Genomic DNA, 12,170 nt, shown 5'->3' on the forward strand with positions numbered 1-12,170 from the left:
GGCCGCGCATCTCCAGAAATTATCTTCCACCTTGCACAGACTTCGGTGCCAAAGGGAGGATGTTCTCTTTCTCCACGATGAAGTGCGCACCTGTCTGCGGACTCCTGTTTACTGAGTATCCGCGAGCAGTAAACAATTAAGAGGGCTGTGGGTGGAAGGGGGGGAATAAAGGGGAAGAACCCTTTCTGAAACCGCAGAAAAACAGAAGCGGGTTAGCGAGCGTGCATACCAAGTAAGCTGACAGAGACAAGGTCTACCTGTTGACCCCGGCCTTGCACCACGCGTCCTCACGTGATGTGCACACTTTATAAAGGAAAGGGTTTCCCAGATGAGGGGTTACACTCGCCAGACAAGTGCACGGAACAAGTACAATTTCCCCCGCCCTCTGACACGGGCTCTGCGTACTCCGCTGCTAACAGCACGCGAAAGGATCGGCGTCGAATAACGGAGAGGTGAATGAGATGCCCGGTTATGAGGATCGCGCCAAACATAATTACCGACGCTTTCAGGTAAGCAGGGAGGACGAAAGTAAGTGGACATTTGCATCCGTTGTTTGTTCCGTTGAACCGATTTGCTTTTTAATAACAGCAGGTCACGCTTAGCCTCATTGGCCGAAGCATCGGAACTGCTGATGCTTCGGGCAAGGGGTCTCATTTAGGAATAAGATTAACGGCTAAAATCCCAGCGATGTCTTTTGGTCTGATGAATGCATATCGATCTGTTACTTCTTTCGTTCTATTTGCCGATGTCCTACGTGAGCGGGGTCTTTAGACTGATTCAACCCTTCCAGTTCGATTTGGAAAACAAAATTGTAAATACAGTACCTGACAAGGTTTCGCATCATTTCTTTGCGATAAGTTGAGGAATTTGTCTTCCGTCGTAGGCGGGTGTTAAAGCTCAGTTTGATGTTGTCATTCCAAAGAATAAAGAATGATACGCGTTATTGTTTTAAGAAAGCTGAATTACTTTGGTACACGCGAGTAAAATTCGTTCAATGATTGTTTCTTTTCTTAAAAATTATTAAACGCAGTTTTAAAAATGTCTTAGAAATGTTTTAAATAAATTATTTTCCTTTTTTGTTATCGGTTGTTTTGTTTTAAAAATCTTCTCCCCCCCCCTTTATAAAACGTTGAGCGATCGCTTCACCCCCTTCCGGTATACTTCTTGACACACATACTAACTGGCAAACCTAACTTTCTTTTGACATAGTTACAAAGACTCGAGAATTCCCTTACACTCCTACACAACGCTTGCGCTGAATGTTTTCAATGCCTCGTGACATAGTTGAGCCAAAACAAACATTTCCCGATGGTTTTACAAATATCCAGCTGATGAGAGAAGCTTGCCAGGTTAGTATTTGAAGAATAAGTCCCAGGACTCTAAGAAAAAGAGGCGGTCATCGTAATGCAAATACAGAAAAATGCCAACAGATGGCGTTAGGGGAGCCAAGACATGGTTCCAATATGAAAAGTCATCGATGGTATCAAAGAGAATCCTCTGATACAATAAACCGAGATAAGATTAATTGGGCAAGGGCCGGCTCCTGTTCACGATATCCATGATCAGTCAAGAAGTGCCAGAAAAACAAAAAGAGTAAGAGAAACTCAAGTATCGCAGATAAGAAGATGGATTGTATTATCTGATCTCGCGCCATTCTGCAGATGGCATTAAAAGAAGGGATAGTTAAGCGGGCTGCACTCATAATGATCCTTCCCACTTAATTGCTTTCTCCACGCGACTTGCGAGCACCCACGCGAGGCTGTTTCCTGCCAGATTTATTAAGCGTCTCCAGGTTTCATTGTTGATTGTGCTGTCGGTGAGTTACCCTGACAACCTGACAATGCCCACCACGTGCTCTATACGGCCGATTACAAAGTAATATCGTAACGCGTTCTTGGGTCCATTGGAATGAGCTGGCGCGTGACTTCGCTTTAAATGTATTCAAAGAATTCTCGAAAAATGCTTCAGTCTCTCAGGTACGGCGTAGCGAAAGAGCTGCAGGGGAGGGGGGGGGGTGGACCGGCCGAGGCTGCGATACAAGGATAGATTTTTTTTTTAACCACGGACGGCAGACAATTCTTTTATGACCCAAATCAGCGATATCCACTTCGCTTTCTGTGGCTTCTGCAAACTAACCGTGACTGTGTTAAGTATCGACCACCCACCTTTTATAATCTGTCTAATGAAAAGCAGAATCATCACTAAACTTTACTGGGGATGGCCGCCTTCAAAGTACTCCTTTTGCATTTTATGAGAACGTTCCAACTTTTCGACCCCGTCTGCAAATCATCGAAAGGGGATTCTTTGAAGTTTCTCACTTTCTGAAACGGAAACAGTAACGTGCGACACCTTGGGGCGAATGTTCCAAAAATTTCCTCTGTGGGAAGGCGCATTGTCATGATGCAAAAGTCACTTGTATGGCCAAGTGGTGGAAATGGGGTTTCAGAATTTATGGAGAAGTTTATTTACTACAAGAGATGGAAGTTTGTTCCAACTATCAACCATCAGCAGATCTATTCTACATCTGTCTTTTCTCAATTTGAATTCATGTCCCCTCAGGTGAGTAATCTGAGCAAGAGGAAGAATCCCATTAGCATTGAGCTTGCTCAACCCATTCAAGGCCTTGCACACTTCAATTTGCACACAGATCACCGCCTAGTCCCCAGCCGCTGGAATTTGCAGAACTTAAGCCTTTCTTGGTAAGAGGACCCCTTTGTTCCGCAAATCTTGTCCTTCTCAGTATACGCTCAAGCAACTCTACATCCTTCTTAAAATGAGGCCTCCAGACCTGTATACAGTACTCAAGGTGTGGCCTGACCATTGCCTTATATAAGGGGACAATCACCCCCTTATCCCTGCTAGCAAAATTCCTGTATATCATTGACAAGACACCATGAGCTACTCTTGCAGACCGTCTGAACTGCTCAGAAAACTTCATATCCTGCACTATTAACCCCAGGTCCTTTTCATTCTCAGTTGGCCACCCAGTTGGCACGTCACTCTGGAGTTACTTCTACTCATATGCAGTACTGTACTTTGCATTTGTGAATGTTAAACTTCAGTTGCCACCTCTCAGCCCATCTGCTCAACTTTTCCAGATCCTATTGCAGTAGCACACTGCCATTACTGTCATTAACAACCCTGCCAACCTTCGTATCGTCTGCAAACTTAGACATTAAGCTTGATATACCTTCATCAATGTATGGTCCTATTGAGTTGGGAAATAGAGTTGATCGACGTCACTTCCCCCAATCCTGTCAAAGATTCTGTATTTTTCCTCATTGTTTGACTCTATAGATTCCTAATGGATAGTTCCTTTTGTATCGAAAACGAGTTCAGCATGGTTCTGACCACAGATGTGACACACGTGCTTCTTCCATTGTAAACTTTAGCGTTGTTTCTAGCTCGTGTTGGAAGACTGAATTCTTAAATTTTCATTTCTTCAAAAGGTGGATGTCTTCTAAAGGCATCCATTTAAAGATGAAAGGCTTTGGTCATTGCTGAGAATTTTTTCGCATCTTCTTGGCATAGATCTAAAGTTTTGTTTTTTTCATCAAAAACATCAAAGCCATGGAGTGTCTGTGTATTGGGTATATTCTCTGGTCTGTTTGCTGGGAAAATCCACAAACCTTTGCAGAACTAGAACTTTGTGTGCGAATAGGATACAAATCTGAAGCCACTTCTAGGTGATAGAGGATATTTTCAAGTTTTTATTCACCAACCAAAAAATGTGCACGCTGTAGTAGATGGCAGCGTAATAGCAAAACTCTAAGCATGTTGAAATTTATCGACTCCGAGAAGCTTAGTGAGTACTTTGGTTCAACCTGCGTCCCTGTTATGCGTAAATTACAATTTAAAAAGAAGCCACCGAGTAGAAAATTGATAAAGGATGCCTGTTTATGCAGTCATCCCGGCCTAGATGGTGGGCAGAACAAAAGTCAACGAGGACATAGTGGAGAGGATTCGAAGAAGTTTTACGCGAAGCCTGGGGAAATCCATACGACATGAGCGTAACGTGTCAAGGTCAACAATGTATAACGTTGCCATCTAAAGATGAAATCTCTAAAGTTACAGCTCATACAGATGCTGTCGATCGATGACAAAAACTAAAAGTTTTTTTTTTTTGGTAAATTCCACCAGAATTACAGTCCGCACATTTTAGAGTTGATGAATAAAAAATCTTGAAGATATCCTCTATCAACTGGAAGAGGTTTTAGGTTCTATCGTGTACTCTCCTCACAGAATAATTTCTGAGTTTTGTAAAGGAGGTTTGTGGACACCCTTATGTTTTAAATTCTGCTTTTTTGTGTGGGGGAATGTGTCCCCTTGACACGTGCTCAACACATTGTTTCGTCTGCAGGGACTCGTTATAGTTTTCTTAAATACCCGCGATTCTCTATGCTAAATGCTCGCTAGATGGAGCTGCGAATTTTAAATTTTCACCCCAAAAGTTGAGTTGATCCATCACACGCAGCGGAGGATAGCGATAAAGATATCGGAAAGGATGCTCAGAGCGATGAGAGAGCCGAGCGTCGGCTGTTTCGTGGCGAAAGTGTGCCATGGGGTCGTGGGACCGGCACAACAATCGTTCTTCTCGCCCGCTACTGCGTTCACTTGTCGCTTTCCTTGGAAGAGGGGGAGGAGTTGCTGTCGGGCGAGTGTGGGAATGTGTTCGCTGTTACGCGGCGTGCCGTTGAGCGGGCGGAGGTGTTTTCAATGTTCACGCACTCGTACTGCGAACGCTCGGAATTCCAAAAGGGATTTATTTGCATAAAGGGGTAATTAACGTTCCTGGCTCCCCACCTTTTTTTAGCGTTTATTTTTCACGCCGGAAAGCGTGATTTGGAAGTGGGGTGACCGAAATTTAAGGCTGAGAAATGCCGCTATGCACGTGACCATGACGGGATTTGAAACCGTATTCCGTCTGCCAAAAGAAGTAAATCGATATTAAGAAGACTTTAAACTCTCAACCCGGCGAGATATTTTCTTATTCCACCAGATGGCGTGAGCGGCAACCACCATCGTTAAATGCTTGAAAACAAATGGCCCTTCGGAATACACTCTTTCGGGGTTGCCACAAGACGGTGGTCAAGTGCAATGGACGCTGCACGAAGGAGGGGGGTGGAGGAAAGTCTGTGGTTTTCTCACCCTTATCGTCGAATCTGCACCATTAAGGCGAGACGCGTTTGTGAAAGTGGTCGCTCTGTTGGGGCCGTAACGGCTTTCCCTTACGGAGAACATTACTCGAAGTTCCGCATGCCATTCCGACATCCGATCACGGAGGTTAAACTCATTCAACGGTAATATCCCGCGCTGCGTGTACGAAACATCACGGAGTCCCGAGTCATTCATGACGAGTGCGCGCAACGCTCGTCCCGTTATTAAGTTATGGTCTCGCGGATCCCTTCCCTTCCTCCCCCTTTCCGTGGGTCACTGCGACGCAGAGCGGCCTGTGAGAGAAAGCGGCGGCGCTCTATCGGTGCCATTAGTGCGCTCGTTATTTTAAAAGTAATGACGGAGCTCAAGGCGGATTTAAAAGAGCCGCAGCGTTCTTCGCATGCTGAAGCAGACGCGTGAGAAAAACCAGTCCCGGCCTTCGAGTTTCTCGGTTTCACCGCTCGTAATTCCCACGTGCGTTCCATTGTTGTATAAACAATGCTGTGGGCGGTTGGCGTTTCGGGTCTTCCACCCACTACGGTTTCATAATTTAGGGAAGACGTCGAGCGGATACGCGAGAAAGGAGAACATCCTAGTGACCCAGAGATCGTGACTCGATAACGCTGCGCGCGCTTTCCGAGCTACTTTTTCCTCCTTCGGTCGAGTGTGTGTGTGTGTAGGAAGCCGTGCTCCCGTTACGGTGTCGCCATTGTTTCCGCAGTGATGGGAACGGAAGATAAGCGACTGTGGAAAGTGATAAGAAGCGGGAGATCCCTTAGGAATACCCGCTGCTGCCGTAGATAGAACATTCCACCCCTGGCGGTCAAGGAATGCGATAGAGGGCAACGTCAGCGCCTCGTAATTGCATTTCCGTCCGTTGAAATAATTAAAAATCCTTTAAAACGTCCGGATCAAGGTCAGAGGCCGCTGTCTGGGAAGTCCACGAAGGAGAGCTTCTTGGACTGGCATAACTGTAGCAGTCTTGAGAGATTCCTGTGGGGAATGAATGTATGTCGAAGGCAATTAAAAAATATATCCACCTTTCCAGTGGGCAATCAGGCTAAGAGGCTTGGATGCCCAATCTGCTGCCAAAACAGGGAATAGTCCTCTATGTTTCCCGAAGAATTAAAAAACACCACCAAACAGGGTAATTCAAAAGTGGATTCGCAATGTTTTAAGTCCACAGCTTCGTGCCTTAGCTGCCAAATCAACCAACCAACCATAGCTTCGTTATTTTGTACTCAGTAAAATATATCAAACGTTGGATGAAGACAGAGATTATGAAGTTTCAGTTTCAATTTTAGCGATAGCAAACAACAAGCTGATGGCTTTCAGTGGAATGCATTTTTCTCTTTGAACAAAGGTCAACAATGCGAGTTTAACAGCCCCCATCAGACATTGGACCATCTACCACAGATAATGAGTCCAGACACCAAGCTGGCGTACCCTTCATTTCTCGCTATGAATCATTGAATCGGATGAAGTGGTCTGATTCCGTCGCCAGCGTTGTCCCTGGATCGGATCACTGTTGAAATTTTTATCCACCATCACAACCGTCTCTTCCCTATAATGTTGCGTTTTTCATTGTTATAGGAATTGTGAGCCAGAGTCAGGCTGAGCTCAAGAAGACTCCATTGGTGGATCGATGTGCCTTTCTTCTGTAGCGAAAGCAATGGAAGAAAGAGCTGACCTCTTGTAAACAAAGATTGGCCTTTTGTCTTAGACGAAACCGAGTTCAAAATTCCTTTTCGAAGTTCGAATCCGGTTCTTCCGAGATTCTACAGGCTCTACCTAAAATCGAATGACGCGGTGAAAACAAATTTCGCGTGAGAATTGAACATATTTCGGGCCACCCAACGCAGCCCATTCTAATAAACCAAAGTGACTCATCGCAGCAACTGAGTTCCCTTTCTGTGCGTTCGTGTCCTTGGACAAGAGAAAAAAGAGATTGTTTCCGCCGTTAACTCTGTATGCAGGTCAAGGCAACACTGCTGGAGATGGGTGCAGTTTAGTTGGATCATAATATTTGTTTTTTCGCTAAGCGATTTTTCTTTTCTTCTGCTCTTCCTCTCATACCGGTTATTCGTTGGTCGTGTGTGAGCACTTCATTGTTTTGGATGAAAACGCGTCGCATTTTTGGTCATATTTTCATCGGTGAGCTTGATGGGACGACTGGCTATTCTTCGATGTGACTCATACTCTCGCTGAAGCCCGATTCCAATTCCTTACCACCCCTTTTCTATGTATAGATGGAACGCTATTTTTCCAATCGTGACTTTAAAAGAGTCTTTTCTTCGCGGGTTATTTCCATTAAGAGATAAATAGCAGATGATGCATAATTATCATCTTTGTTAACAGCTAACTTCTGCCAATGACCAAGGGACTGGCAGAAGTTCCAGGAAGTGATGCTGTTAACGAAGAAATAATTGCAATTTAACATTTATCTCTTAAAGCTATTTCCCTCTTAACCGAACTTTGGAATGGATTTTGTTGAACATCAAATAAATGCATTCCACGCAATCAAAGATTTTGGTTCTGAAACTGGCTATGGCACAGCAGGACTCTGCGTGAAACTTGTCATTCTGATGATGCGCTTGTTTCTCCCCATCCGTTGAAGGAAACTAGTAAATAATTTTCTTCAGAATAGGATATTTCCTGGTTGGAAAGGCACTTGAATCCCACTGAGCATATGTGGGATAATCTAGATTTTGAAAAAGTTTCAAGCCACCACCCACTCCCCTCCAAAACATTTCATACTGCTCATTCCCCTGGAAGATTGGCTTTGACGTCAGTGGGAACCTTGAACATTGACGTTATGAAAATCAGTTTTGAGTGCAATCTCGCTGTTATGGGTAATTCCACCTTCCCAATTAAGGTGTCCGAATTCCGCTGCTAAACATATTTTCAGGAACGCATAAGCTAATTTGCATATTTCATAATATAATGTTCTTCGGTACCACATTTATGCCTTAACTTTTGTTCACTAGTGTACGTTGCAAACAGTGCTAAATATCGTGTTTCCTTTTCATTCTTTGTATCTGTGGAAGAAGCCAGAGACTGGTAATCAATGGACGTTGCTCTTTGTGGTGGAGTCCTCCAGGGTTCGGTGTTGGGCCCATTGTTGAAGGTATATCAGGCTTAATGTCCAAATTTGCAGATGATACGGTTGGAAGGGTTGTTAATGACAGTAATGGCAGTGTGCTACTGCAACAGGATCTAGAAAAGTTAGGCAGATTGGCTGAGAAATGGCAATTGAAGTTTAACATTGATAAATGCGAAGTACTGCAATGAAATTCTCTGAGCAATGCAGACAGGCTGCCAGGATAGCTCATGGGGATTTATCAATGATATACAGAAGCTTTGCTAACAGAGATAAGGGAGTGATTGTCCCCTTGTATAAGGCAGTGGTCAGGCCACACCTTGAGTACTGCGTACAAGTCTAGAGGCCTCATTTTAGGAAAGATGTAGAGCTGCTGGAAAGAGTACAGAGAAAGGCAACAAGACTGGTGAGGGGAACCAAGGGGCGCTCTTACGAAGAAAGGCTTAAGGTCTGCAAATTGCAGCACCTCGAGACTAGGCACCTGCGAGGTGATCTGATTGAGGTGTATAAGGTCTTGAATGGTTTGGGCAAGCTCAATGCTGATGGGATTCTTCCTCTTGCTCAGAATAATCACCTGAGGGGGCATAAACTGTTTGTCTGTTATTTGGTTTTTAGGAGCATTAGAAACTAAGGCCATATTGCTCCGGGGATATGCGATGGTCATTCCCTGACCTTTCCGCACCCTCCGTATTTGATGGTCACGGGCTCGAACCCCGGTCTAATCAAGAAGCGTGTGCTACGCACTGCTGCTCCTGCCCACCCGGCCACGGAGGCGCCTGGGGCTTAAACTAAAATTGAGAAAAGTCAGTTGTAGAATAGATGTGGGAAGTTTACCTTCAGCCAGCTGGTGGTCGGTTGCTGGAAGAAGCTTCCATCTATTGTTGTGGTAGCGGATAGCTTAAATAAATTCAGCCTAGAACTAGACAAACTATTGGAGGGAAAGAATAGGTGAAATGGGAGATTTTTTTTTTTTTTTTTTGGTTGATACTTTATAAGCTTGCTTTTCAGCATCGTTTGCCACTGCTAATGATAATCATGTCTCTATCATACAAAAAGAAAATCCATCAGATTGACAGGACAATCAGTACTGACTCACAGCGCCCGGCGTTCTCTTTCCTTAAATGCAACCTCCTTTCCTCCTCCATACAGTTGGGTCCAGAGAAACTTGCACTGGCTTTCCCTATCGTCAATTACAACCTAGAAAAGGCGTTGATTTGATGCGGTTCTCTTGCAGAAAGAAGATAACTAATTACTGTATATTTTAAAGATTAAATTCTGGGACGTTTCTTATAAAACTGACATCCTAACACTTGCCGTACCAAAAAGAGAAATTGAGGACACGTAAACGCTCTTTTTCTCATGACTGGATTATTTTGACGGTCCTTAGTTCGAATTCAAATCATATACTTTAAACTCAATGAGAGTACCTATGGATATTCTATCAAGGTCGTGTCTTTCTAAGTACAAATTCCAAGAAAAACCTTGCCTTTCTGATCCCCAATTTGAAAGAGGATTATTTTGATAACAACAACGATGCTGATGGGTCCAAACAGGAGGATCTCTCTGAGAGTATTTCCTTCACTCTTGTAAAGTTCTTCGCCTTCTCTAGGCAGTACTAACCCCGATCGCAGTGGTGTGCCATTCTTTGACAGTAGGGTCATGTTGCACCATGATCCGATTAGTGTAAAACACGCGTGGCTCGTGGGCCGATGATGTAATCCGGGTAAAATGCGAGGGCGGGCGTGTTGAAGGATCAGGAAGCGTTGTGGGGTGTGTCATTTTATTTAAAGCACGCGTACAACATTGCACAAGGTTCAACCGAAGCAACGTGAGGTCGAAGGGCTGACGGGAATCACAAGTTGCACGTGTGAGACGAAGTACTGTAATCTGAGGATATACCTGTCTGGAGGTGGTGTGATTATTCCGCCCCCAACGGTGTGCAAACACTTCTGTCCACGAGTCCCTCTTCCTCTTGTCATATCTGTTGCGTATTTATGCCATCTTTCAGTAAATCGAAAACAAAATATTGCTTCTTTCAAGCATTTTTCCAATTAGCTGTTTGTTGTTATTGGAAGAACTGTTTGATACGAATTCATGCGTGAAGAAGAAGAAGAGAACGCAGTCTTGAACACGAAGAAAGAAAATGTAAAGAAGCACAAACGACATTCTTTAAAAATTAACAAACACTGCGAGCGTGTTTGTTAATATTCAAAATTCTTTTTAGAAAAGAGGAAAATGTGTAGGTCGTTTACTGACGACGAATACAAAATGAAGACACTCTGGGGCTAACCAGTTTTAGACGGTGGGGGAGGGAGGGCATTATATTTGTGCGGCGTTTCATTAAAATACTGGTTTTCGAAGGATCCCATCTTTTAAATGGCCTTTGTTCCGAGCACACACAGCGAGGAAATTTCTCGTCCTGAAAAGAAACAAAACCAGTTATTTGACTCTGCAATACACGCAAAAGTTTATTCTTGCCAGGATAGTTGAGATGCGTATCTCCCACTTCCGAACCCGTTAGTCTGAAAGGTGAAACAGTTTGGTAATAAGCAAACAATCCCATTAAAGATGGCAGAATCATTTCCCTCATATTTCAGAAACAAAATCGTTAAGGTAACTTATGTTTTTTCAATGTGCATCAATGTGCTTCAGTGTGTGTTAATAATTCATGATTTATAATAAAAAAAGAGCAAGAACTGAGAAAATTTCATTTATGTGCATCCACCGCATTGCTCATTCATTCCTCCAATCAGCGTATGGCAATAAACATGCCCCGGTAGGTAGCACAGTTGACAGAATCGCCATCCTCCCCACATAGGGTGGAAAAGATCTGAGTTCGAATCCGGTCAATGACGCCAGGAATTTTTATCGACCGCTTTCACAACGTGGCTGAGTTAATCGATCTCAGGCGAGGGTTGCATGGTTTTCTCTCCCGGAAACTCTGATTTTTCATCCAGCAAACAAACTCGACCACGGAACACACGCAATTTACAGACAGCATGGCCTTAGCCGCTGATGCTCTTAAAACCTTACAACAACAACATGGCAATAAACATAATATCCAGTGCTCCAGCTACAATATATGTTATTTGGATAGCCCGATTGTATGTATCAAAAAAAAATAATAATTGCCATTTTCTGTTGGTCCCATTTTAATGAAATTTCGGAACGGCGCTACAGATTTTTCCATAAAGGTCCAAATATAAGATTTCATGAAAATCCATCCATTGGAATTCGAGTTATTACGTGTGGGCGAACAGACGGATAGATAAAGAACTAAATAATTGTAAGAGTTCAATTATTCCGATTTTAGCAAAATTTGTAATGGCTGGACAATTTTTTTTTTTTTTTCAACAACCAAAATATGAATAATTTTATTTTAATTTCGTTAGAATCCGTCTTCTAGGAGTCGATTTATTACATGGGGACGGACAGAGTGAAGACACAGATGCATTATGCACGCGCCTAAAAATGATCCAATAGCAATCTAAACCACACCTCAAAAACAAATAATATCCAAGTTTCTTGCAACGACCGATAAAATAAATTTATTAAGATAAATAAATGATAATATAATAAATATAATATAGTTAAGTGTAATGTAATATATAAAGCGTTAAAATACAAGCAGCTTTCGAGACGAAGAGGCACTTCGGGATAACATCCGTAAGGGTAGTTCAACGCTGATTTGTCATCTCCTACTACGACTTTCCTTCAGGGCACGCGAACACCTAACTACCTTGTTCGTTGTGCCCTCCTTCGCCACCTGTACAGAGTTTTCCATGGCCTTTCACCCAGCGCGCTTGCCTTTGTCGCTCCAAGTGAGAAATAAACCATTTCCTTCTTCATTCATCCGCATTTCCTCTTATTTCTTTTGCGGGTTTTTCCCTTTTTATCTAAGCGTAATGAGTAC

General features: G+C 43.4%; 1 protein-coding gene across 2 annotated transcripts in view; it reads left to right on the forward strand.

Moving 5' to 3' along the window:
* The first annotated feature begins 365 nt into the window (after nucleotides 1-365).
* Nucleotides 366-12,170, forward strand: part of LOC150080992 (A disintegrin and metalloproteinase with thrombospondin motifs like) — a 95,158-nt gene continuing 83,353 nt past the window's right edge. For both annotated transcript variants that reach the window (XM_090382149.1, XM_090382150.1), the window contains exon 1: nucleotides 366-509. In XM_090382149.1, the coding sequence (XP_090238275.1) occupies nucleotides 462-509 (48 nt within the window). In that variant the 5' untranslated portion in view covers nucleotides 366-461. The remainder of the gene's footprint in view (nucleotides 510-12,170) is intronic.

This window comes from Mastigoproctus giganteus, chromosome 9, assembly GCF_048544385.1.
Source record: "Mastigoproctus giganteus isolate SK-2022 chromosome 9, ASM4854438v1, whole genome shotgun sequence".
In the NCBI taxonomy this organism is placed as follows: Eukaryota; Metazoa; Arthropoda; class Arachnida; order Uropygi; family Thelyphonidae; genus Mastigoproctus; species Mastigoproctus giganteus.